Raw genomic sequence first — 23,514 nt, 5'->3', positions numbered from 1 at the left:
ACAATTATCTAACAGGCAAGACAGTAAGTGTAACCAAACTTCAACGATTCCACCTCTTTCAGAGGTAAAGGAAGCTTAATATATAGTTTGAGACCCATATAAAAAGTAACCTCTTCTGCTTAGCAATTTTCAAATATATTGAGGCGTGTAATCTTCTCTCCTTAGGGCTGTTTTGAGAACTGAGTGCACAACCAGAAAGTTCCATAAGGAAAGTAAATAACAACTGGACGTTTAAACAAAATACTTTATTATGTTGAACCTCTTAAACAGATGTAGAAAAATACACAAACAAAACATACTTAGGACCTATATTAAGGTCTAATAATGAACATATTTACAAACTTGTTCTTCAAAAGAGAACATAAAAATAAAATGTTTACATGGTAAAATCTTGCCAACTCAACATTACTTATGCACCATCACCATCTATATGCTGCAGTAATGGTCAAAACTTACAAAAAAACTGAAGTCTTCTGTTAACGGTAAAAAAACATTCATTCCTGAGTAAAAATCCTTAAGAGTTAAAAACACTTGAAAAATGTCATTCCCTGAGTTGCATTTTTTGTCTATGGCACTTAATAAGGCACATTGGCTTTATGTTATTTACAAAAAGAACAGAAGCTCCTCAAGACTTGGATTAGGAGCCCGATGTAGAGATTGACTGACAAGAAACGCCAACTTATGGGCGTACTGGACAGGTGCTGGCACTCTAACTGTACCCTGAAACATAAAACAGTTCCTGAGCAAACTAGTATTGTAATTCAACAGTAACATTGCCAGTGTGGGCTTACTGGGCAGTGGCTGGAACCTACAACGCAGCACAAAAATGACTAGGTTATCACAACAAGTCTTCTTTATAAGAGTGTTGATTTAGTCATACAATGATCAAAACCAACACTTTCCCATTAATTGTTCATACAGTTTAGAACATAAAGAAATACACAGTCAACGTTAGTTATCTGACCTGCGTAATCAAACAACTTTGAGAGAGATTCACGTTGAGGGACATTGGAAATATTGAAAACAAACTAGTTATCACTCTTTACTCTTTAGTAAGTTGTTGTATTACATGCACATGTTGAACAATAACTGTTACTCAATCAAGGGGGCTGAAGAAAAAATAAAATTCTTATTTTAAATCAATTTTAAGTAAGAGTGTATAATTATTTCAGTAGTACTGCAAGCTTATTGTGAGGGATAAGTTGCTTTGATAGCCTTAATACCAAACAGCAATCGTTGGAATGGAGGCACACATTACTGGAAATACATTAGCTCAACTCCCAAATTGTGTTGCGGTGTAACCTAAAGTTCAAAAGTAAAATTATATAAAGACTAAGAAGATGCTAATTCCCAACACAAGTCAGTGTTCCCGTATCAAACTGTAGATCAATGTTTGTGAAACTGCAGGGCGTTATTCTTGGAAGCGCAGCAAAATATGGAAACAAACCACTCTCTTCTCCGAAAAAATTTCCACTTTTAGATCAAAATTGTGAGAGAGAACAAAAGAGATAACTTGTGTTATTCATTGTGACTCCTGACATAAACAACATTCATGTATCTTTTAATGCAATATACATACAGGGTGAGTTTTAATTGTCCCCCCCCCCAACTTTTTTCTACATTTTTTAAAATATCAATCCCAGACTACTTCCAAACATTGTTGGGTACTAAGTACTTCATTTTGACAAGGTGGTCATTTCCGGCCGCCATCTTGGATCCGCCATATTGGATGCAAAATATTTTTTTCAAATGTAAAGGTGGGTATGTGACCCATTATTTTGAACTAAATTTTTACCCGGATTACAATGCCACAGACCGTTTTTAAAAATCTTGATCCATTCTAAAGTTATGAGGCCTTTTTAAAACTTTATTTTTAGCCCATTTTAACATTGTGCATGTACAAACTAAGACCATAATCTCAAAATAGTGCTAGATAAAGATAAGTATACACTACCAGTCATTGTCGACCTACTTTCACTTGGTTATGACTGATAACTTTTTTTCGGCCGCCATCTTGGATCCGCCATTTTGAAATGTGATCAATTATTTTAAATATGAAGGGGGTGTTGTGACCCATCATTTCGAACTACTTTTTTAAGCTGAACCAAATTTCATGATCCGTTTTTCATTTTCACATTTTGATTTTGAAATATTGACATTTTTAACAAAAAAGTTGCAATATTTCATAAATATAACTTGATAACAAAAAACGGATTGCGGAGTTGAGTTTAGCTTAAAAAAGTAGTTTGAAATGATGGGTCACAACACCCCCTTCATATTTAAAATAACTGATCACATTTCAAAATGGCAGATCCAAGATGGCGGCCGAAAAAAATACATCCGTCATAACCAAGTGAAAATAGGTCGACATTGACTGGTAGTGGTTACTTATCTTTATCAAGCACTATTTTGAGATTTTGATCTTAGATTGTTAATGCACAATGTTAAAATCGGCTAAAAATAAAGTTGTAAAAAGGCCTCATAACTTTGGAATGGATCAAGATTTTTAAAAACGGTTTGTGGCATTGTAATCAAGGTAAAAATCTAGTTCGAAATAATGGGTCACAACCTCACCTTTACTTTTGAAAAAAATATTTTGCATCCAATCTGGCGGATCCAAGATGGCGGCCGGAAATGACCACCTTGTCAAAATGAAGTACTTACTACTCAACAATGTTTGGAAGTGATCTGGGATTGATATTTGAAAAGATGTAGAAAAAAGTTGGGGGGGGGGGCAATTAAAACTCACCCTGTATGTGAATTGCCATAGTTTAGTAGAGTTTTGTGTTAAGATACTCTTTCCTGTTTAATAGGATGTTATGGATTAATGTTACATATCTGGATAACCTTAACCCTACTTTACAATGGTTGATCGGAAGTTGAGTGTGTTAATCAGGAGTAAACAACCTACACTGTGAATGATAAAATTTTATAAAATTTCCCAAACTGTAATAATTTAGGCCTACACAAGAATTTCCTATCATCTAAATGTCATAGGCCAGTGATCACCAATACAATTTTATGGAGGTCCATTCCAAGTTTCTATAAAACTGTCACGGTCAAGTTTCTGGGGTCTGGGGTCCCCCGGAAGAAATTTCAAAATTTCACTTAAAATGGTGTGATTTAAGCCTATTTGCACATGTTAATTGTAACATTTTTTTGGGTTTTTTTTTAACATTGATGATAAAGGATTGACAAACAAAACAATCCCTCAAACTAAGTTAAAAAAAAACAAAAAAAAAAAACACCTGTGTCTAGTATGAATTGATTCAAATATACTTACACTCCAATTGTAATATGTATGAGTCATTTTGAAGGTAAGCCTCTGCATTTTATCAGGGTCCAAACCAATAGTGTCATGGATGACATTATAGCTGGTAGGACTCACAGTTCCCTGATTGACATACTGCGAAACGATGAAAAAATCGTATCTGAAATGGTAAAACTTATATCAGTAATTATTCAAGAGTTCAAGTTTTAAAAATAAACTTTCTTTTGTAATTAGAAACAAATACCAACATGCAAATTCATAAAAATTTTACGATGCAATTTTTAAAGAGATAAAAACAGTAAGCATAATCATTTATGAGCCTGATAATCAATTTTTGATAATGACGGTCAAATGAATAATCAAAACTCGTTCTTGTATTCCAATTATTAAAATTCCAACAGTCTAGAACAGGATCTAACAGGCCAATTTAAAACCAAAGAAAAGAAGCTACAACTGTACAGAGAATTTAATTTACACAGTACGTTTACATAACTCACCGCTCTGGTAGAGTGATCACATCGTCGACGACAGTCCCTGGCCTGGGATTCCCCCTTTCACTAAATAGACGAGTGTTGATACGTTTTGAAACAACAATGAAAGCCAGCTTTGGTGCTTGGCCAATCACTTCACTGATGGCGCGCTGCAAGCAAAAACATAAAGTCAGTTTGCACCAATTGATATCTGAAGAAAACTTATTGCAAAGAGACTACTGTGCCAAAAGTTTTGAAATGTTTTCAGTAATCAGAAAATAAAATATACAACATGTTATTAATGAATTATACAAAAAGTAAATACAAGTATGTCTAATAAACACTTGTGTATATTTGAGCATTGTTGTATTTCTAACGGTTAAACAGAAAAGTGTAAATTAAAATTTCCATGTTGTGGAGGAAACAAAATCTGCTTGTTTACATTTCAAACAAAATTGACAAATTTATTCATGTAATATATAAGTTATAAACAAAAAAAAAACCCTTTTTACATTTCCTGTAGCAGAAAACCTAAGTACTCATTAAAATTAATGTTTAAAAAGGAAATATAATATGTGACAAATTTAAGTGAATATTTCAGTGAAAATCCAGCCAGGTAAATGATAGTTAGATTATTCTGCAGGTTTGCTGAGGCAGGGTTTTGACATTCTGTTGGTTTTGATGATTATTTGAGTGTCCCTGTCCATATCGAAATTGATCAACACAACCATCATTCATGTGTATTATTACAGTCTTGTTCTCAAAGTCCAAGATATGTTTCAGTTTATTTGAATGTATTTCTTTACTTACTGTTATCAACTTGGTTAACTCAGATCTTAAAGAAAAGGAAAAAACACATCCCCAAAAGTTAATTTGCAACTCTTATACAACTCAATATTGTGCAACAACTGTTGTTTATTAAAGACAGTGTGTATTATCTGTAAGCTTGATCTAATTTTTTAACTTGAGTCTCCATTCTGTAGGTACTACTTCCTCTCCTGAGACGTGTGTGTGTAAAGCCTATGTTATTCCCATGATAGCCCCAATACGCAACAATTCTAATCATGATATTAAATTTGAAATAAATAGTCAAAGATAATACTTACTTGAATGTTTACAACCTCGTGTTCGAACACGTAAGGGATTTGTCCATCTCCCACTCCATCTCTGTAGATGAGAATATGTGATGGGAATGTGCCGTTGTGTTTTTTATAAGACTCGAGGGCCTCTGAAAATTTATACATAATTAGTTCTAGGTAACAGTAATATGCAAGTGAATGTCCAGTATGATAACCACCTGTCATACTCAAGTGCCACTGGAAAACCACTGCTACAGTAGAACCACTGATATCCGGTCCCTTCCGAAAGCCAATTAAAATGTTGTTCTCACATCTTACATACCGCAAGAGTAGATGAAAGCACTTGTCTTTGCGAATTGATCTTTCTCACAATTAAATTGATCTGTTTGTTTACATTTGACTGTTTCACTACTCAGTTGAGTTAGTAGGCCTAGCATTCATTTCCTACTACTGGAACGTTAGTTATTAATAAATAATAATCAATATTATCTTCTTCCGTTCCAAATGATTGTAGTTATTTACAACGCGTTTTGTCAGCACAGTGACATCCTCAGGTATCCGCTATCGCTTCGTCTTGAATATATGAACATAAAACAGTCATTGCACAATACACAAACACACATTTAATACATTTAAAGACCGGTCGGTGTTGTCGTCGCGGTGGCCACAACTCACGTACGCACATGACTAATTCTGGGCGACGACTGCAGGATGGAGCGTTGAACAGCTCTACCCCCTTTATTTCGGTTAACCGGGGTTCTAATGTGTAGAAGTATTGTAAGTAAGAATAACCTCAGCATCTGACAGGCCATGGTAGGTTTAGTTAGTTGATTATAATTCCTGTATTCAAAGAGTATCAGTTATTGTTGAATAACCTTAGTTTACTTGTCTAGAGTCAAGCCAGCAACAGTAGGTTGGATTAACCTGCCAAATCGTTATCTAGTCAGGGACTTGGTCTCGTGGTGGCCAGATATGAGAGGTTCTATTGTATGTAGTCCATACATTTAAAATAAATAATAAAATTTAGGATTCTAATTTTCAAGAACATTAGATCCTATTGTTGGATACAAGTAATGTTCCTAGTCCTAAACCAATTCATGAACTTTTTGTTTTCAATTAGTTTTATTGTTTGTTGTTACTTCAATACCTGTACAGTAGAACCCCTCATATCCGGCCACCACGGGACCAAGCCCCTGGCTGGATAGCGATTTGGCCGGATAAACCAACCTACTACAAAAATGAAAATGATTCATACCGATAATAATATTCAATCAAAACATGCTGTCAAGAGTATCATTTAAGTCTATTCTAGGATTATTTTTTGAAGAATTAACATGTTTGTACAAATAAAAAAAATTATTTGTAGGCTAAAGTTGTTAAAAAACCTGAAATTAAGATTTCAGGTAACAAAAACTATTAAACGATGGAGGTAAAAGTTACATTAAATCAGACTTGAAGATTTTTAGGACCTTAATAGTAAATACAATTCTACTCAACTTTCTTATCCTTTTTGTGAAATAAATACAAAGATTAATTTCCCAACCCCCAACTTTTTAGAGGTTAGGCCTAGTTCAACTGAGTTTAGTGACACAGAAAAATGTATTGAAACAAACAGATAAATAGTTCAGATAAATAGTTTAGCTCAAACAAGTTGCAAAGACTAGTGCTTGCATCTAAACGTCTGTAAGCTTTGAGAAAAACATTTTGATATTGGCTTCCTGGAAGTGGCCGGATAAACAGAGGACCGGAAAAACAAAGGCCGGATATCAGGGGTTCTACTGTAAGGACATGTTGGATAACACGCCATTCACAAAATTTACGCAAAGCAATTCCATCCCCAACCCACCCTACTGTTTTAAAACAACACTTAAAGAGATGAGATAAATTTTGATAAAAACAAACAATTTCCCTCGACTACCAACAACAGACATTAGTAATTGTGTGGTTGAGATGAGATAAATTTAAATAAAAACAAACAATTTCCCTCGACTACCAACAACAGATGATAGTAATGTGTGGTTGAATACTTACTAACGATGTTCAGAGCAAGGTCATTTGAAAGTTCTTCACCCGTAGAGTGGTGGGATACTGCAGAAAAGTATCTAGACATTGGTTTGTTAAGTGATGCCACCATGGCTCCAAATGATTTGCCTTTCTGCTTTGAATCATGGCAAACGTCGAACCCAATTGTCATCAAACCCTGATAAACAATTTAATATGAAATAAATGAGTTAATTGTGCACTGTATTTAAACTCAACTGGATAGTCACTGCTAAGAATGTTGGTATGGGACAAGGATGTCTTTTTATATTATTCCTGGTGTAGTAAAGTTTACATATTTTATATTCTATATTGGTTGATTATTTTATGAGTCAGGATAAATTGTCAAAGATGTCATAAAATGATAAATTACATTATACAAAGGACACCTTCTTATATGGGTAAAAGATTTTTCAACAATTTGCCTGGGTACTACAAATCAATAATAGGATTAGTATCTTTTAAAGAACATTTTTTTGAATTTTCGTTGGAAAAAATTATTATAGTATAGATCAGTTTCTCGAAGCCAAATCAATGTGAATTGTTTGTTTTGTTACTATGTATTTATTTTTACCAATAAGCTAGTTTATTTTAGTATAGTTTGACAGGTCGCTGGAATTTTATCCCCCTGGAATTTTACCCCCTGGCCCTGGGCAAAGCTGACGTTACTATGACGTAGTAACCTAAGTGGCCAAAAGTTTGTTCGCGGCCAGAATTTTACCCCCGCAGATTTGGAAGTCTAATGGAAATAGCCAGAGCGTGATTAATTAGATTAGCAATAAAAACCGGAATTTTACCCCTGGATTTTTACCCCCCGGCCGATTTTACATATTGAATGATTGATTTTCTTATTTCTATTTTTCATTAATTGAAAAGATTTCATTATTTAGTAGCCTATCTTTATTTTTTTATTTTGCAATCTCAACTAAGTAAACAGAATTTGCTGTTTAATTTTGATGTTCAGGATTTGCGTTTGGGGCCAACTGTTGGTTAATAAGTATGTAACTCGAACTGAGTAGCTCATTTAAATGATAATTTGGTGAGCATTTCTTCGTAAAGAAATAATAAGGCATATTTTGTTTTTGTTACAATACAAATGAAAAACATTGTTTTACCACAAACATTGGTTGTATAGGCTAATAAATCTTTAAAGAAATCTTAGAATCAATTACCATTTTGATGTTTGTTTATACGTCATATTAATTTAACAGTTTCAAAGATCAAATCCTGATACTCGAATCTCAAAATTAAAATTAAAAACCTGTTCGATTAGTTGATGTTACAAATAAATTAAGATAGCCTACTTAATAATAAAATGTTTACTATTAAATTAAAACAGAATGAAGATAATTAATCATTCTCACTAATTTATATATCTGGCCAGGGGGTAAAATTCCGGGGGGTAAAATTCCGGGGGTAAAAATCCGGGCCGTACACTCTAGGTTTTCATAATTTGATGTGTTCTGATTAAATTCACAACCGTGAAAATATATGTTTAATTCTGCGTTTAATCCATCGAGCTGATGTCGCGAAACTCGAAAGTTCACGGCCCGAATTTTACCCCCTGGTTTGTGACGTCACGTTTGCCCAGGGGGATAACAATCCGCTACCCTAGTTTGACAATGTCACCTGTTTTGTCTGGCTGTGCCAGAGCATTTAAAAAATTGTTTTGTGACAATAAAGATGACTATGATTTTATACAACGTTTATAAAGATGACTTTGACTTTATACAACGTTTATGATTTACAGTATTTTAAGTCACTATTTTAACTTCGCAAGAAGTGCATTATCTACGCATGAAAAATAATGAAAATTAATAATACCTCTCTTGTCATAACAGACACTATAATAAATACTATTACAACTGTGAGGCTGCGTGGTTGTCAAGCAAGTCTAACTTTTACAAGAATTATACTTCAGCTGAGATGAGCGTTGGTATTCGGGGTCGCGATCATCTTACATACTAGTTTGCCTCGCCGAAATCTGTCAGATTTGGGTTTATCTGTTCGTGACAAATTAATTGTGGGTTTGAGTTATTAAAGAGGTATTTAAGTGAATGTGTCTGTTAATGGTTGAAGAGTATTAATTTCCTTTAAAACTAATGTAAATAAAAAGGTAAAGATTATTCTTCAATTATTTCACCAGTGTTTTCGTTTTTAACTAAGCCGGTACTTAGGCCTAGAAAGACACCACAAACAATATAATGTCCTAGAAAAAATTGTTTCTAATTTAGGCCCAAAGATCCTGGTTTGTCTATACCTACACTCAAACCTGTAAGGGAATTAGTACACTATTTGAGAAAAGTCTCTGAAGTGCTTAGCCTGTATTGGGGATAAATATAATAGAGGGTCCTTAAGACACAAGAGGTTTTATCTAGCCATTACGTAAAGTAGGGTCTACTTGCTTGCAATATACTATGTCAAAATATTAAGTTTGTGTTTAATCTTGCATTGAAATGTTCTTATACGACCTGGAGTATTTGACAGACAATGCTCAGAAATTTGTGGGGCCAACCATAGATATAAATTATTATTGATACTGGTAAATAAAATATTTTTAAGATGAGGCATGAAACATTTTTTTGGTAAAATATCTAAAAAACCAAAAAAATACTCAAAATTTGAATTTTGATCCATATGACGATAAAGTAAACAAATCTGGGAAGGGAACTTTAGTGGAGACAAAGTTTCCAATTAAATATTTAGATTCCCCCTAACAATCTTACGGGAGAAACCCCAACTTTGATAAAAGATCCTGCCCAAATAAAGATTTCAAAAAATGAATTTACTCCAGTTGTAATCGGCTTAGCGTATTACATAAATAGAAGTCCCTGTCTAGTACAAAAAAATTCACAATTAAAAGTTCTCAATTTCAAGGTTGACTTAGTCACCTTGATTAAAGCTAATCTTTTTAAGGTAGCAAGTCAGAGTAAAAACCTGACCTTAAGTAGATCAATCCACAATATCTTGAGATAAGGGTTACAATTGTTTATGCATCTCACTAACAACAGTCCTTCACCATACAATACAATTTCATACTATTTTGTTGAATACTTACTCCCAATGGCATCTGAACTGACCAGGGGGCTCCCCCGATTTTACAATTTATTTGAATAGCAACTTTGGTAGCTATACTCATTACACCTTTCTTCCCCATATTCTTTGCCAACAGCACCTGGGTCGGAACTGTATAAACACAAATGTATTACTTTTGTTAGATATTTGAAGAAGACCAACAAGTTGAGTCAAAGTTCAATAATTACAATGAGGTGTTAGGCAATATATTTACATCCACTAACAATTACTAACACCATATTAAACTATATTATTTAAACAAATTTTCCATATAAGGAATAAGCTATTACCGCAGGTCTCATAGTAAGACCCAGACCCGGGACCAATATACATTTGCATCAAAAGGTCTCCAAAGGCAAAAAACCAACCCAACAACAAAATCTTGAATAAAAATCATCCCATTTTGATTGAATTCAGCACAAATGTACCAGTAATTTCAAACCAATATGATCGGACCATGGAAACAGGGTATAAATTAGTTTTTCCCATTCATGACCCCCATACAAAAAAAAATCTACTGCTTCATTCTTAGCTTTTTTTAGACATAAAAAAACAACAAATAATTGCATAGGCCTATGTTGAAACGTTATTGTACGCCATATGGTTATTTAATGGATATCAAATTTTTTATGCAATTTAGTTATTTATTTAGCTTGACCAACAAAAAGCTTTATTGACGTTTATTGAAGTTATTGGTGTGTAAAAACCAATATAAATATTCTATTTCATTAACTAAACCTAAACTTATTGATACTCAGAATAGGTGAGTTAAAATTATAATTGACGGATAAAACTTTATTGTTGCTAGCATTATTATTATTATATTAATTACTATTAGTAAGCAGAGGTTGGTTTGAAATTTAAAACAATTATAATGCCTTGCATTTGCCTATCCACATAGACTAAGCGCCCGTGCGTGGATCGTTTACAGCAAAGTAAGGAGTGAGCCGGGACAGTACAAAGATGAACTGTACTGATAAATGTTAGTGGCAGGGACCAGGATCCGAACCCACGACATCGCTGCCTTGGAGCCAAAGTCCGCAACGCTACCGACTGAGCCACCGTCTCATATAATTCACCTACACTCTGTCAATAACAAGATCTAAAAAATTTAATAGCAATAATTTACACCAATTCCTAACAAATTCACTGTTAGTCTCTAGTCAGCAATCAACAAGTAACGTGCCAGCTTGAAAACATTATGTTAAAATTAAACCATACACCACAACCATTTAGTGAGTCGGTGGCTCAGTTGGTAGCGTCGCGGACTTTGGGCCCAAGGCAGCGATGTCGTCGGTTCGGATCCTGGTCCCTGCCACTAACATTTATCAGTACAGTTCATCTTTGTACTGTCCCGGCTCACTCCTTACTTTGCTGTAAACGATCCACGCACGGGCGCTTAGTCTATGTGGACGGGCAAATGCAAGGTTAAAAGAGGCTGCCAACCTCTTAAAAAAATTATTACTTCACACTTACCAGCTCGATCAACCAGGGACTTTTTCTTAATGGCAGAATATCTGTCGGCCTTGTTTGACGTTAAAATGACAAAAATTAACTGAGGAGACATATTCGAAATGCAGTTGTCAATTGCATTGACATATGTCTGAGTTCTATCATCAGGAATTTCACATCTGAAAAAAATACAAACACTTGTAAGGGGTTGGTTCATACAGACAAAATAATTTTTTTATAATGACATTTGTTAAGCATTTTTGTAAGCATGTTTATTTTTTTTGTTTGAATATTAAATGTCTCTAAAAAGGAAAAATACTGGTATTATATTGAGATATTCTTGAAGATTTATCAGGAGTCAATCATTTCTTACATGAATGGTTTTTGCTTGGGTTTCTTTTGTTTTAGGCTTATATTTTTTTACATTCCTTACCTATAGCTTAATTTTTATATTTTAACTTATGGATTTGTGTTTTACCATAAACGGTACTAATATTCTCAATTGAATTTTTTTCTGTACCTAATTGTAAGTGTGCGTTTTTGTAACTTACGGGTCCGGATTGCTGATGGTAAATTTCATGCCACGCGCAGCTTGTTTCAGTATGTCAACAAAAGCGTAGGCATCATTGGCTGTTCGCGATGGGAAAATTATTGCCCATCTACTTAAACCACCTGCAATCAGACACAAATTGAAGGTAGGGTGATAAGCAGTGACAAGGTCTTGAGTGGTAAATATAAGTAAATTAGGCAATGTTTAGTGACGTTTCCAGATTACTAGAAGGTACCCGACCTCAGCAAATCTGCAAACTAAGCCAATATCCAAATACATGGAACGGATATTTATAAAAATATGTCCATAAACGTAAGCAGATTCATCCTCTATTTAAATAACATTAGGTTCAACGAGTCTTTAGGTTTGCTGCCACACAGGGAAGTTAAAAGAGTGGATTTTGATAGCTTGGTATTCTCAATGATAAAAATTGAACAGATACAGATTGGAGACCAGTAGGCCGGATTTGGTATAAGGCAGAACTGTTGAGAAGCTATTTAAATTGGTGAATAGATATCATAAGTGAACAAGAGACAGATTAGGTTGTTAAAGTTTTAAACACAGATACCACCACTATAACACAGGACAAAAAAAAGAAATAATCACAACTCACCAAGGATTAACATTTTACAAGTGAAAACTAACACCTTCGGGAAATAGATTTTTTATGTGTTTACAAAAAAGATTAAGTCCGATAATAATAGTGTAAATTTTAAGAGCATTTTTAAAGAATTCATAATAAACAAACCAATTTATTCTTTAGATTAGTTTTCCATCTTTATTAGCAACAGAACTAAAAGTAGCCTATGTATGATGACAATTAATTATTATTAAGGTTCGAATACTGATGTATTTTATTTTACTGGCATGAAAAAAAAGAACTTTGGATTTTATTAGCAGCTCCAGAAACTAATTTAACCTTTCAACAGAACTATGCTGGTAAACCCCAGAAATTTCCAATCACCGTTTGAGAAATATTAATGTCTGGATACATCTTCCTTACTATGAGTGAAGTGGTACTGCTAGTTCAACATATAGATCAAGACGTAACAAAGAACATCACAACAGGGTTTTTAATATTTACAAAATTCACAGCTTATTATTCACATCCAGGATGAGAAGGTAATTTAAGTGTATTACATACCAGGTGGCATTGAAAACATGGGATTAGACCGCAGATGTCTGGTCCAGTCGCACTCCTCTCCAGAAGGGACGGTCATATTATTACCCAGGACTATTCCTTCTGCAGGCAAAACACGGCCTGGGATGTCTACAAGCTGGTTGGCCAGTTTAAGGTTCCATTCCCGGAACTCCTTTTGCACCTGAAATAATTTTACATTATTATTGAAAAGTAAGAAATAAAAAAAAAGTTTAATGAGAATTTAGTTATTGGTGTGGTAAAATATTAAAAAAATAACTGTCAGTATAGTACAGCAACTATATGTTTAAGTGGTATGAAGTATGAAAAATTCTCATTTGTACAACTTTTGAATCATAAAATCCTTAATTGGTAGAGAATTTACCATTGAACACAAAACTGTTAAAATATCAGTTCAAATAACAAGATCTAAAGAACCAAAATTTAGCTTTAAGCATATTAGGGTAGTAAAACAAAATTGTAAGGAACGAGCAAGAACTTTTATAGTTCAAAATGCAAGCAATTACCCAATTTAAGTTACAACAGAGACTGGACATAGTTCTACTGAATAAATAGAAGATAACCAAATCTATGGAAGTTTTTATGTTACATCAACTTCTAAACAAAAATCTAAGAATTCCATCACAAAACAAAAACATAAGATGAAGGCTAGTTTTGTTGAAAAACATTTAGTTGACCTTAAAGAATATGGGTGTATTTTAAAGAATACACCTGCATACCTAATAATCTGGGAATTTAAAACTAAAATTGTGAATCCAGCGAAGTATTTTTTCACTGTTGGTAGTAGAATTAATATTCGAGATTCATATAGCGATTTAGGTAATTTACACACAGTTTTATGTGAATTATTTTGAAATGACTTCTTATATATAATAGGTTACGTACCTTGTTCCGTCTTCAGTCTTAACTTTGTCAATGGATGTCTTAACTAGTTTCGGGAACAAAGTCCCATTATCAAATCCTTATTTAAAACATCATGTTGAATATGGTCAAACATCCGACGCAAGTCTTCATCAATGCATACATGCAGGTTGACGACGCATAAAATTAACACATTTTACAAAAATAAAAGTTACAAATACATTTACGATAGGCCGGCCACATTGAATACGGGACAAACCGATGCAGGTTACACGGCGGACACGACAGAACTATCCAATGGAACTATCTAATGGATCCATTGGATAGTTCTGTCATGTCCGCCGTGTAACCTGCGTCGGTTTGTCCCGTATTCAATGTGGCCGGCCTATCGTAAATGTATTTGTAACTTTTATTTTTGTAAAATGTTTAAATTTTATGTGTTGTCATCCTGCATGTATGCATTGATGAAGACTTGCGTCGGATGTTTGACCATATTCAACATGATGTTTTAAATAAGGATTTGATAATGGGACTTTGTTCCCGAAACTAGTTAAGACATCCATTGACAAAGTTAAGACTGAAGACGGAACAAGCTATGTAACCTATTATATATTCGATTATCAGTCTTGGTGGCAAAGATGTTTAAAATGACTTCTTACCCGCTCCTCTCCACTCAGCCGCCTGTTCATTACGAGAAGACGGTCAATCCTTTCCTTAGGACCGATGCGCGTATGTTGTGACATTACTTTCATTAATTGAAAATTTGATCTCATATTGTCCGTTAGCCCTGTCATTCGACACAGCTCGGGTATCAGCAACACAACGGAGGGGTCTCCCCCAGCACCGGCGCCCTTCAGCTCCGCAGCTCGTCTGTCTCTTCCCTTGTTTTTGGAGACAAGAAGCGGTTGGTTTTGTGGGCTTCTTATCTGGATATTGTACCTCTGAAAGAAATGCAATAATTTTTTTCTAAAATGTTAATGCAGGTAACAAATTTAATTGCTGACGGCTACTACTATGACATTTTAGTATTGTATGGTTTATCTCAGAATAAGAAGTGGCTTGAAACGAATGATTGTTACAGAAAGAAGAGAGTTCCAGTGGAGGTAGACTATCAACTGTCCAAACAAATATTAGTGTTAAACCTATTGCTGAGTCAGTACAACCATAGGCTATCCAACACAAGTAGACTCTCAACTTATTTTAAATTTTGAATCTTGTTTTTTGTGTCTAGTTCATGTTGGTGACACTGATGTCGACAAAGTTTTGTTTCTATTATTTTAGGGTTGATTTCATAATGTATGCTTTACTGTTTGGTTATACTAGAGGACAAGATATTGTTTATGATCAGATCCGTCTTATTTGGTTAAACGAGGTTTTAAATTTCTGAAATGAAATAACAAGAAACAAATTAATAACTTATATTGGAGATGCAGTGCACCAGACGGAAAGGAAGTGAAGATATAGTCACATGTGCTTATAGCTGCACTTATCGTCTCTGCCTGCTAGCTGTGAAATAGTCTTCTATTGGCTAAGCCATTAAATATAGAAGCCAATTAGTCAAGTTAAAATACAGTAGAACCTCTTTAATCCGAACTAATTGGGACCAGGGGTAGTTCGGACTATTGAATGGTTCGGATTACAGAACATATTGTTGTTTTTACATAACAATATCTAGGGAAAAGTGAAAAATGTTTTATAAAGTAAAATACAGTGTTTATTTAATACAGTAGTAAACATAGGGAATAAACAGTACTGTGCATTACAATTGAAATAATTACAATGCGTATATCAATAAAAAATTACTGTACTGTGCATAGAGTACAGCAATGAGGCGTTCGGATTACAGGGGTTCGGATTAAAGAGGTTCTACTGTACTCAAAATAGCATAAGATGGAATCGCTTAAATAAATACATTAACTTGCAGAACCTATACATTAGACAGAAGATTTACTTTAAATTAATTTCGGGATCACGCACGATTCCCTTTAACTGTTTGTAAGTGGGTCATTACAATGGAGTAAATTTTGTCCTTCGTATTAGTGTACACTAGTATTAAGCCTCAAATAGTACACTATGTTGTGATATAGTACAATAATTTAACTCTCTGAATGCACATTATATCAAATACAAAACATGTCACAATCGCCCCAAAATCTTCGTTGCCTTGGAAGTTATATAACCTACAAGTACTTATCCACACATGTAAAGAATACAATGAACATGTTATTAGGTACCTAATGTTAAAAATCACTCGGAAACTAAAAGGCCCAAGCTTTCTTAACTCTTAACAGTATTTTTAATCATCAAAATATGAATTTACTTATTTTCATCTGGATATTTGGCATCCAGGTTAATATCCATAAATTCTATCAATTTTGCTAGCTGTCTGCTGTACTTGAAAAAAATTGTATTTGAATGACACAATAGATGGATTTACAAAAATTTCTCTAAAAAAAAAAAATTGAAAATAACTTACTTCTTTATAGTAGTTCATGTAAGATACTTGAGTTCCGCTTTTATCAAAAGTGGAAAGAGGGCTTTGTGACCAATCCACGTCTGTTATCACATATGTCTTGTTATTGTAATCAGTTAGAACAACTGTACCCACAACCGCTTTCGTAAACTCGGACTGAAAACAAACAAGAACAATATGCAAGTTATCCAAAATACTACAACTTTTAATGTAAATTCAACCTATTATGCATTGTAACTAACTACTATATTTTATCAAAGCTTGCTGTGAAACAAAATCATGTATAACAATGTTAAAGATTGTATACGTGAATAAAAACTACTTTTAGGAAACCTGGCATTAATTTATACAAATAGATTTTTCAATTATTTTGAAAAACATAAAATAACTTTCTGCAAACAAAATAGTGATATTTTTATCAAGGGCACTGTATAAAATACATGTAGGCCTACTCACTTTGAAATCCCGAGGATTTTCTCGGACGATGGAATTCAGCAGATCCCAACAAGTGTCAGTCCTCATAACCTTGTGTGTGATTTCTGCGCACATCAAAACCTCTCGTTCATGTTGCCTTATAGTGGTCTTGTAACCCGGCCACAGCTCAAGGTAATACTCTGGAATATCAACCTGAAATCAACATTATATTTAAATACTGAATTAAATGTAATTTTTAGTTTTTCATGCTTTTTTTTGAGATATGTAATATAATACCGTATCAAACACATGAGAAGACAAGAAAAAGCTTTATTGTACACAACACCTGAACAAATAAGTTACAAAAGTAATTCACAAGCTGGTAAACGGTCACTATCTAGGTTCTTCCATAAACAGGGACCTTAATATAATAGGGCAAATTAATCATCACATTAACGGCTATTTATATATGATTAGGCGTTTTTAAGGACTTGTGATAGGCCTACATACTGTAACTACGGCATGTCGGATTAACCCTGATTTTCAATTATGCGTGGCCCCCCCCATTACCCGGGATAGTCGAGGTTCTACTGTAATTGATTAAAATAAGACAAGACGTAGAAGAATGACACTGTAGGTATCACATTGTGGTGAGCTTTTATATAACAGATTACAAACTGTATATGATACGAACCAGAACATTACTTGAAAAATGCAACATACCTTGGCTTTGGGGTCATAGTAGTCCCGCTGAATGAGCTGAAGATCTAGAAGTTTTAAACACTTCCTCGTCAATATATTGAAAAATTGCAAATAGTGACTGTCACCACTGACCAAGTCACCAACTAGTCTTATTACGATTTGCACTTGAGAACCATCACTCTCTCGTTCAGAGAAAAACTCCACCTCCTGCAAACAAAAGATTGAAGACATACAGCTTTGGGCTCCGTACAAAAGGTACAAGGCCATAAGGTGTCTGTTCCATAATAAAAATACAAATTCTACATTTCAAGCATTATTAAAACTAGTTTATTTTTTAACATTGATCCAAAGAAAAAATTTTTTAATGCCTCATCTTAAAATAACCCCGCCGCAGCAAACCTGCAGACTAAGCGAATTTCCATTTGCCTGATTGGATTTACACTAAATTGTCTCACATTTATTCCCTATTTAAATAGAATCAGTTTAACACATACTTAGGTTTGCTGCAACAGGAAGGGTAAAAGTGTTTTTTTTTTATGTAAAATGTTAATAGTTATGTAAAATGCTAATAGTAGGAAAAAAACATTTTCAAAATTCGGGCAAAATATGTTAATAAACAAGCAAACTACATCAGTTTACTTATTCTCCATAAGAATAACATGAGAATTTTAAATTTACAATTTTTTGGAATTTTCTCCGTAACCATTAGGCGCATTATAACGCTTCAATGTCCTAAATTATTTGTTTTGTTTTTGCAATTTCTTTCCAAACAATTTTAATCTACAAAATTGTTTGGAAAGAAATTGCAAAATTTTATGTTTTTTGGGTCAAAAATGGGGAAAACCCATTTTTACCCCATAAAAGCCCTCATAAACCCCCGTTTCCATGGTCCGATCATGCTGATTCGCAAACTCGTTCGAATAAACGTAGGTTTACACATTTGTACCAAATTTCATCACAATCGGATCATTTTTGCTTGAGTTATCGCGCTAACGGACACACACACACACACATATATATATATATATATATATGAATTTGAACGGATGGTGTTTTTGGCCTCTAGGGACCTCAAACGAAAAAAAAAAAAATCGGTCCCGGGTCCAAGTCTTACCATGAGTACTACGGTATAGCTTATTCCCTATATGGGAAATTCGCTAAAATCAAACAGAAACAGCTCCTTTACAACAGTTGTTATACAGATTTCACAATCACAATTATCCCTGATCATTTACTTCCAAATGGGTCCTGCTAGTTTGTTACTACTGAATAGTATTGTAAAATTGGTTCTCAGTAGGCCTAGTCATTATCAAGGTCCAAGAATTGGTAGATTCCAAAATATACTAATGCTAATTTTTTTATTAAATAAAACTTCTTCATCAGCATTGTATGTGTTATTAAATTTACGGACAATCGACAATTAATTGATGTAGTCAGCACCCAACGTGTTAACCAGACATAATTGTAGAGTGACAAAATAAATCCCTAAGAGTTTGACTTTGAAACCATTTTGATAATATTATTATAGAAAATTTATACAAGTTTATAAATAGCATAGCGAAAGCAATACTTACATCTCCGACTTTTATCAAATTGCCAATCCTATGACTAGCGTACATGACAGTACCATCAAATATGTACTGTCCTCCGATGTTCTGATTTTGTACCCTCAATAATTTCTTGCGTTCAAACGAGGCATCGATTTCTGGCTTAAAATCCACACGGTACTGGTAGAGGCACCAGTCTGGTTTGTTAACCAAACTGAAGTAGTTGGCCTGCAATCTGACAGGCTGTCCACTAGTTCCTAAAACCAGACAAAACTTTGATTTATCACAAGGGAACCAGGTACAGAAAAATATCATACCATCTACAAATTTAAAAAAACCCAATTTTATTTAAAAAAAAAAAAAATCTTCATAATTTGGATGTTTATAGCTTAACTTCACATAACATTAAACTTGTTTTAAGATAGGTGTTGTTTTGAAAAGGGATTTTAAATTATGTTAGCGCCCCAAAGTAACATTTCTAAATAGGCTGAACTCTTAAAAAGCACTTTAACTTACAGGACATTCAATACCCACAAAACACATGTTTTGGGAATCTAACTGGGAAACAGCTCCATATACTCTGTTTTTCAAGTCAAGCATGTATTGTACTTACACTCAGTACAAACTGATTGATGAGTCAAGTAGCCTTTTTGAGGACAACTACTTGCCCAATTTTCTGTACTTGATTATCCTACCACTTAGTAAATAGGCAGGGACAGAGCGTGCTTATCAGGGTAATTTACTTGGCCAAAATTGTATTTACTTGAGCAATGTTTTAACTGTTTACAACAGCAGTTCTGAAACTAGACAAGAACTTCACAATGCCTCTTTACTCGGCCTCATACTTAACACAAATTAAGCAGATTTAAATTGTATATCTACCTTTTTTGGAAGTCAGATTTTCAGGTCGAGTTACAACATTACTTGCAAATATCTGGCGCTTACCGCGCATGTTTCCCCTTCCAACGGGGGCTCCATTGCCTGTAACAACAAAATAACAGTATTTGGTTAAACAACAATAGGGATGTGTCTAATCCGAATCCCAAATACTAAGAAAAGACGAGAATAAAGTTTTTTTTATAGAATTGCAAGGCATATATAGGCCTACTGTGACATTGCATTACCATAAAGGCTATTTATTTTGTTATGTATAGTACTGTGACATTGCCATTTGACTTTTTATGAACAGAGTATACTATCTAACAACAAATTTAAAATTAACCTACCTACAACAACAATAAATAACCAATAATGAATATTTGCTGTCCAAATAAAGTATACCGACCGGCCGTTTGATTTAGGTTAATAGATTAAAAGATGTAACCAATTTGTCTTCTGTATTTTTGCCATGTGTCAAAAGTAATTACGTAACTTCTTGAATATTAAGAACAACTATTGGAACCCTAGTTTAAGCTTCATCACGCCACTTTCATTAATTTAGTAAAAAATGTTTAAAGATTTTTTAATTATTTTTATCACATCATGTAGTGAACTAAAGTGTTAAAAGTATGTACTTTAGAAATAGTAAGTTAGAAATTGTAGGTATTATTTGATTTGATTATTAACTGGTAGCGGCTATTAAAATACAAAAAATATTTTGTCTCGGCTTGACTTACGGTAATAGCTACTTCCCTATAGGGAAATTAGCTAACAAGAAGATAAGATAATATGTCTTTCAATAGTGCTGCTATGCCTATGGAGTCTGGGGTGCAGCTATATTTAACAACAGGTTATAGCCTCTCTAGTCAAGAGAAACATTTGCACTATTTTCTGTTGGTCTGGATGCAATTGATTGCACAAAATACATGACAACGGATCAACAATTACCTGATAGCAGTTCTTAACACCATACTTTTAGTCTTTTGGGGTTTGGCTTATAGTTACTTTTAATTTATTCCTCATAGTGCTTAACACGTTGAGTGCGGGCATCATCAATAGATGATGTCCGACACTAGCACTGGTGGCGGACATCAGCTAAAGCTGACGTCATGCCACTCTCTCCACATTAGTTTAGTGTGAGCTCAGCCATTGCCGGGGAACGTTATAATCGTTGTCAGTCTGTAGCTTAGATTATAAGCTTTAGTCTGGTGTAGGTTGGTACTAAAATTTCCCGTAAAATCCCGTCTAGCAATACTTTTGTCCCGGTTTCGGCAATTTTCTCTTTTCAAGCCACTTTACAAAGACTGGCTACGAATCCAGGCAGTGCTGCTACCTTTGGGTGTTTCAGTGAACTACGTCCACTCTCGGGCTAACACAGCACAATCACCGCTGCTCTTTTTTTATTCGTCAGACTGAAATATTTGAATGCCAATAGCGTTCACTGATTCAGTTGCGCTGCGGGGCTTCGCCCGGGCCTCGCCGCCATTATCGAGCGCCTGTTTGAAGGTATTCCGCACTGATCGTGTTAACATGATTCAGGGTTAGTACTAAATTTGGAAAGTAAAATTCCCTGACTTTTCCACGTTTTTCAGACTGATGTTATACTTTTTCCAGGTATACAACAGTTGATATTGATTAAGAAATATTAGTAAAAATGTAAATATTTAACTACTACCAAATACAAAACTTGTTTAAACGATTGAAACAATCCTCCCCCGTACCAGGGGACTAACTATCGATATAAAAATGTGCATCAGTGCTTATGTCGTTCATTTTCCCATTCGTAATCACCCTGATGAAAACATATTTAGAGCAAAATGAAGCATCTGTAAAAAGGTAGCCTATAAGGAGAAATTCTTGAGTTTTCCATAATTCCCTGACTTTTCCAGGTTTTCAAGTTTGTCCCTGACCGTACCAACCCTGTAATAAAAAAAATACATTTTCTTAACATTACAGGCCGGCGCACACAGAGACAGACGGACTCGTGTAAACGGACTCCTCCTGGCGGAACGCAGACAATAGCTGACGGACCCTCCTTTACCTCGTGCTTTCATTACTTCGGTCCTGTGAAATGGTGTGTCAGTGTGTGGTATTCAAACGGAACCACAAGTGGTATTGAATGAAAATCCCTCACATATGGGTGTAATTCAGGGTGTCGTTAAATAAATTTTAAGGTCGGTTTCAAGGTTTCCCGGTTCAACATTTCCAGGACAAAACTTGCCACTCAAAAAAGAAAAACTTATTTAAACCTGCTAGTATATCACAACCCCTTCTGCAAGTTCCGATTACATTTATTTCCATGGCAGCCTCATCGACGATCATATGTTTTTATTGGGGCTAAATTTCAGATGATTTCCTGGGATTTCGGCAACTTCGGTAATTAATTACAGCGATCGTGGCAAAATCAGTAATGATTGGCCGCCATCGCGGTCACACCTGTCAAAATTTCTTGAAATTGGACATTCATAAACGTATCTTAAAATCACCGAAAATGTGTGATGATTTCTCAGGATTGCAGCAATTTCGTAATCATTACTTGCGATTTCTAAAACATCAGGATTACAGTAAAGTTGTATAGGTCTCATATGATTGCGGAAAAAATCGTGAAATCTGTTGCAATCACAGCAAATTACTGGATGATTTCTTGCCATCGCGGCAACACTCGTGACTATTTCTGTAACTGCGGCAAAATTCTTGATGATTTTTGTGTTGGCAGAAACGGCTATAATCATTTCTTGAGATCCTGGTAACTTAATACAGGGTGTATACTATTTTATTAAAGTGAAATTCCAGGTTTTTCCTGGTTTTTTGAAGTTTTTCCAGGTTCCCGCGTATTTGTTTGGTTACACTTAAACTATAATCAATTTAAGACTTGCAGCTTAGGTATACAATATAAACTTACATAAAATTTGTTTCAAAGTCCAGTGAGCTAGTGTTGAAAAAGTAATCCTTATTATAGTAATAATATTCATTATCATCATTACTTAAGGCCACGGAAACATCGTCTCTCTCGATATCAGCAAAATCATGAATATTATCTTCATTTTTTATGAACACATTTTCAACGGCGGCAAAATCCTGAATATTTCCTGCGGTCGTGTGGTCGCTTCCCACAGCGACGTAAACATCATCACAGTCTTACGTTATTATAGAAAAATACTGGACATCTCCCGTGGTATGTATACATTATCGCCGTCTCTCGCGATCACGGAAACGTAATCATCGTCATCCATGATCGCGGCAAAATCACGAAAATCCTCCGCGGCCATGTGAACATCATCACTGACTCCCACGGTCACGTAAATGTCATCGTCATTGACCGTGATCACGGCAAAATTACGAAAATGTTCAGAGGCCGTGTAGACACCACCATTGACTCCCGGGATCACGGGAACGTCATCTTTGACTTGCAAGATCTCGGCAAAATCACGAATATCTTCCGCGACCGTGTAGACATCATCATAGCCTCCCGCAGTCACGGAAACGTCATCGTCGTCGTCGTCCGCAATCTCGGCAAAATCATGATTTCCTGCGGCCGTGTA

The 23,514-nt window shown here is 34.7% G+C and overlaps 1 protein-coding gene across 1 annotated transcript in view; it reads right to left on the bottom strand.

The window, feature by feature from the left end:
* Window positions 1–230: 230 nt before the first annotated feature.
* Window positions 231–23,514, bottom strand: part of LOC128999412 (piwi-like protein Siwi) — a 48,974-nt gene continuing 25,690 nt past the window's right edge. The window contains exons 4-18 of the mRNA XM_054425918.1: window positions 19,976–20,074; window positions 19,121–19,350; window positions 17,568–17,753; window positions 16,887–17,057; window positions 16,434–16,586; window positions 14,617–14,898; window positions 13,082–13,259; window positions 11,939–12,059; window positions 11,412–11,566; window positions 9,919–10,046; window positions 6,852–7,020; window positions 4,848–4,969; window positions 3,769–3,911; window positions 3,284–3,431; window positions 231–720 (exon numbers count right to left, since the gene is read on the bottom strand). Of these exons, the coding sequence (XP_054281893.1) occupies window positions 604–720; window positions 3,284–3,431; window positions 3,769–3,911; window positions 4,848–4,969; window positions 6,852–7,020; window positions 9,919–10,046; window positions 11,412–11,566; window positions 11,939–12,059; window positions 13,082–13,259; window positions 14,617–14,898; window positions 16,434–16,586; window positions 16,887–17,057; window positions 17,568–17,753; window positions 19,121–19,350; window positions 19,976–20,074 (2,402 nt within the window). The 3' untranslated portion in view covers window positions 231–603. The remainder of the gene's footprint in view (window positions 721–3,283; window positions 3,432–3,768; window positions 3,912–4,847; window positions 4,970–6,851; window positions 7,021–9,918; window positions 10,047–11,411; window positions 11,567–11,938; window positions 12,060–13,081; window positions 13,260–14,616; window positions 14,899–16,433; window positions 16,587–16,886; window positions 17,058–17,567; window positions 17,754–19,120; window positions 19,351–19,975; window positions 20,075–23,514) is intronic.

The sequence above is a fragment of the Macrosteles quadrilineatus genome, unplaced genomic scaffold (assembly GCF_028750875.1).
Source record: "Macrosteles quadrilineatus isolate MER2022 unplaced genomic scaffold, UCM_ALF_1.0 Scaffold_8__2_contigs__length_117827958, whole genome shotgun sequence".
In the NCBI taxonomy this organism is placed as follows: domain Eukaryota; kingdom Metazoa; phylum Arthropoda; class Insecta; order Hemiptera; family Cicadellidae; genus Macrosteles; species Macrosteles quadrilineatus.
The sequence above is the reverse complement of the archived record's forward strand: the minus strand, read 5'-3'. Positions and strand labels throughout refer to the sequence as shown.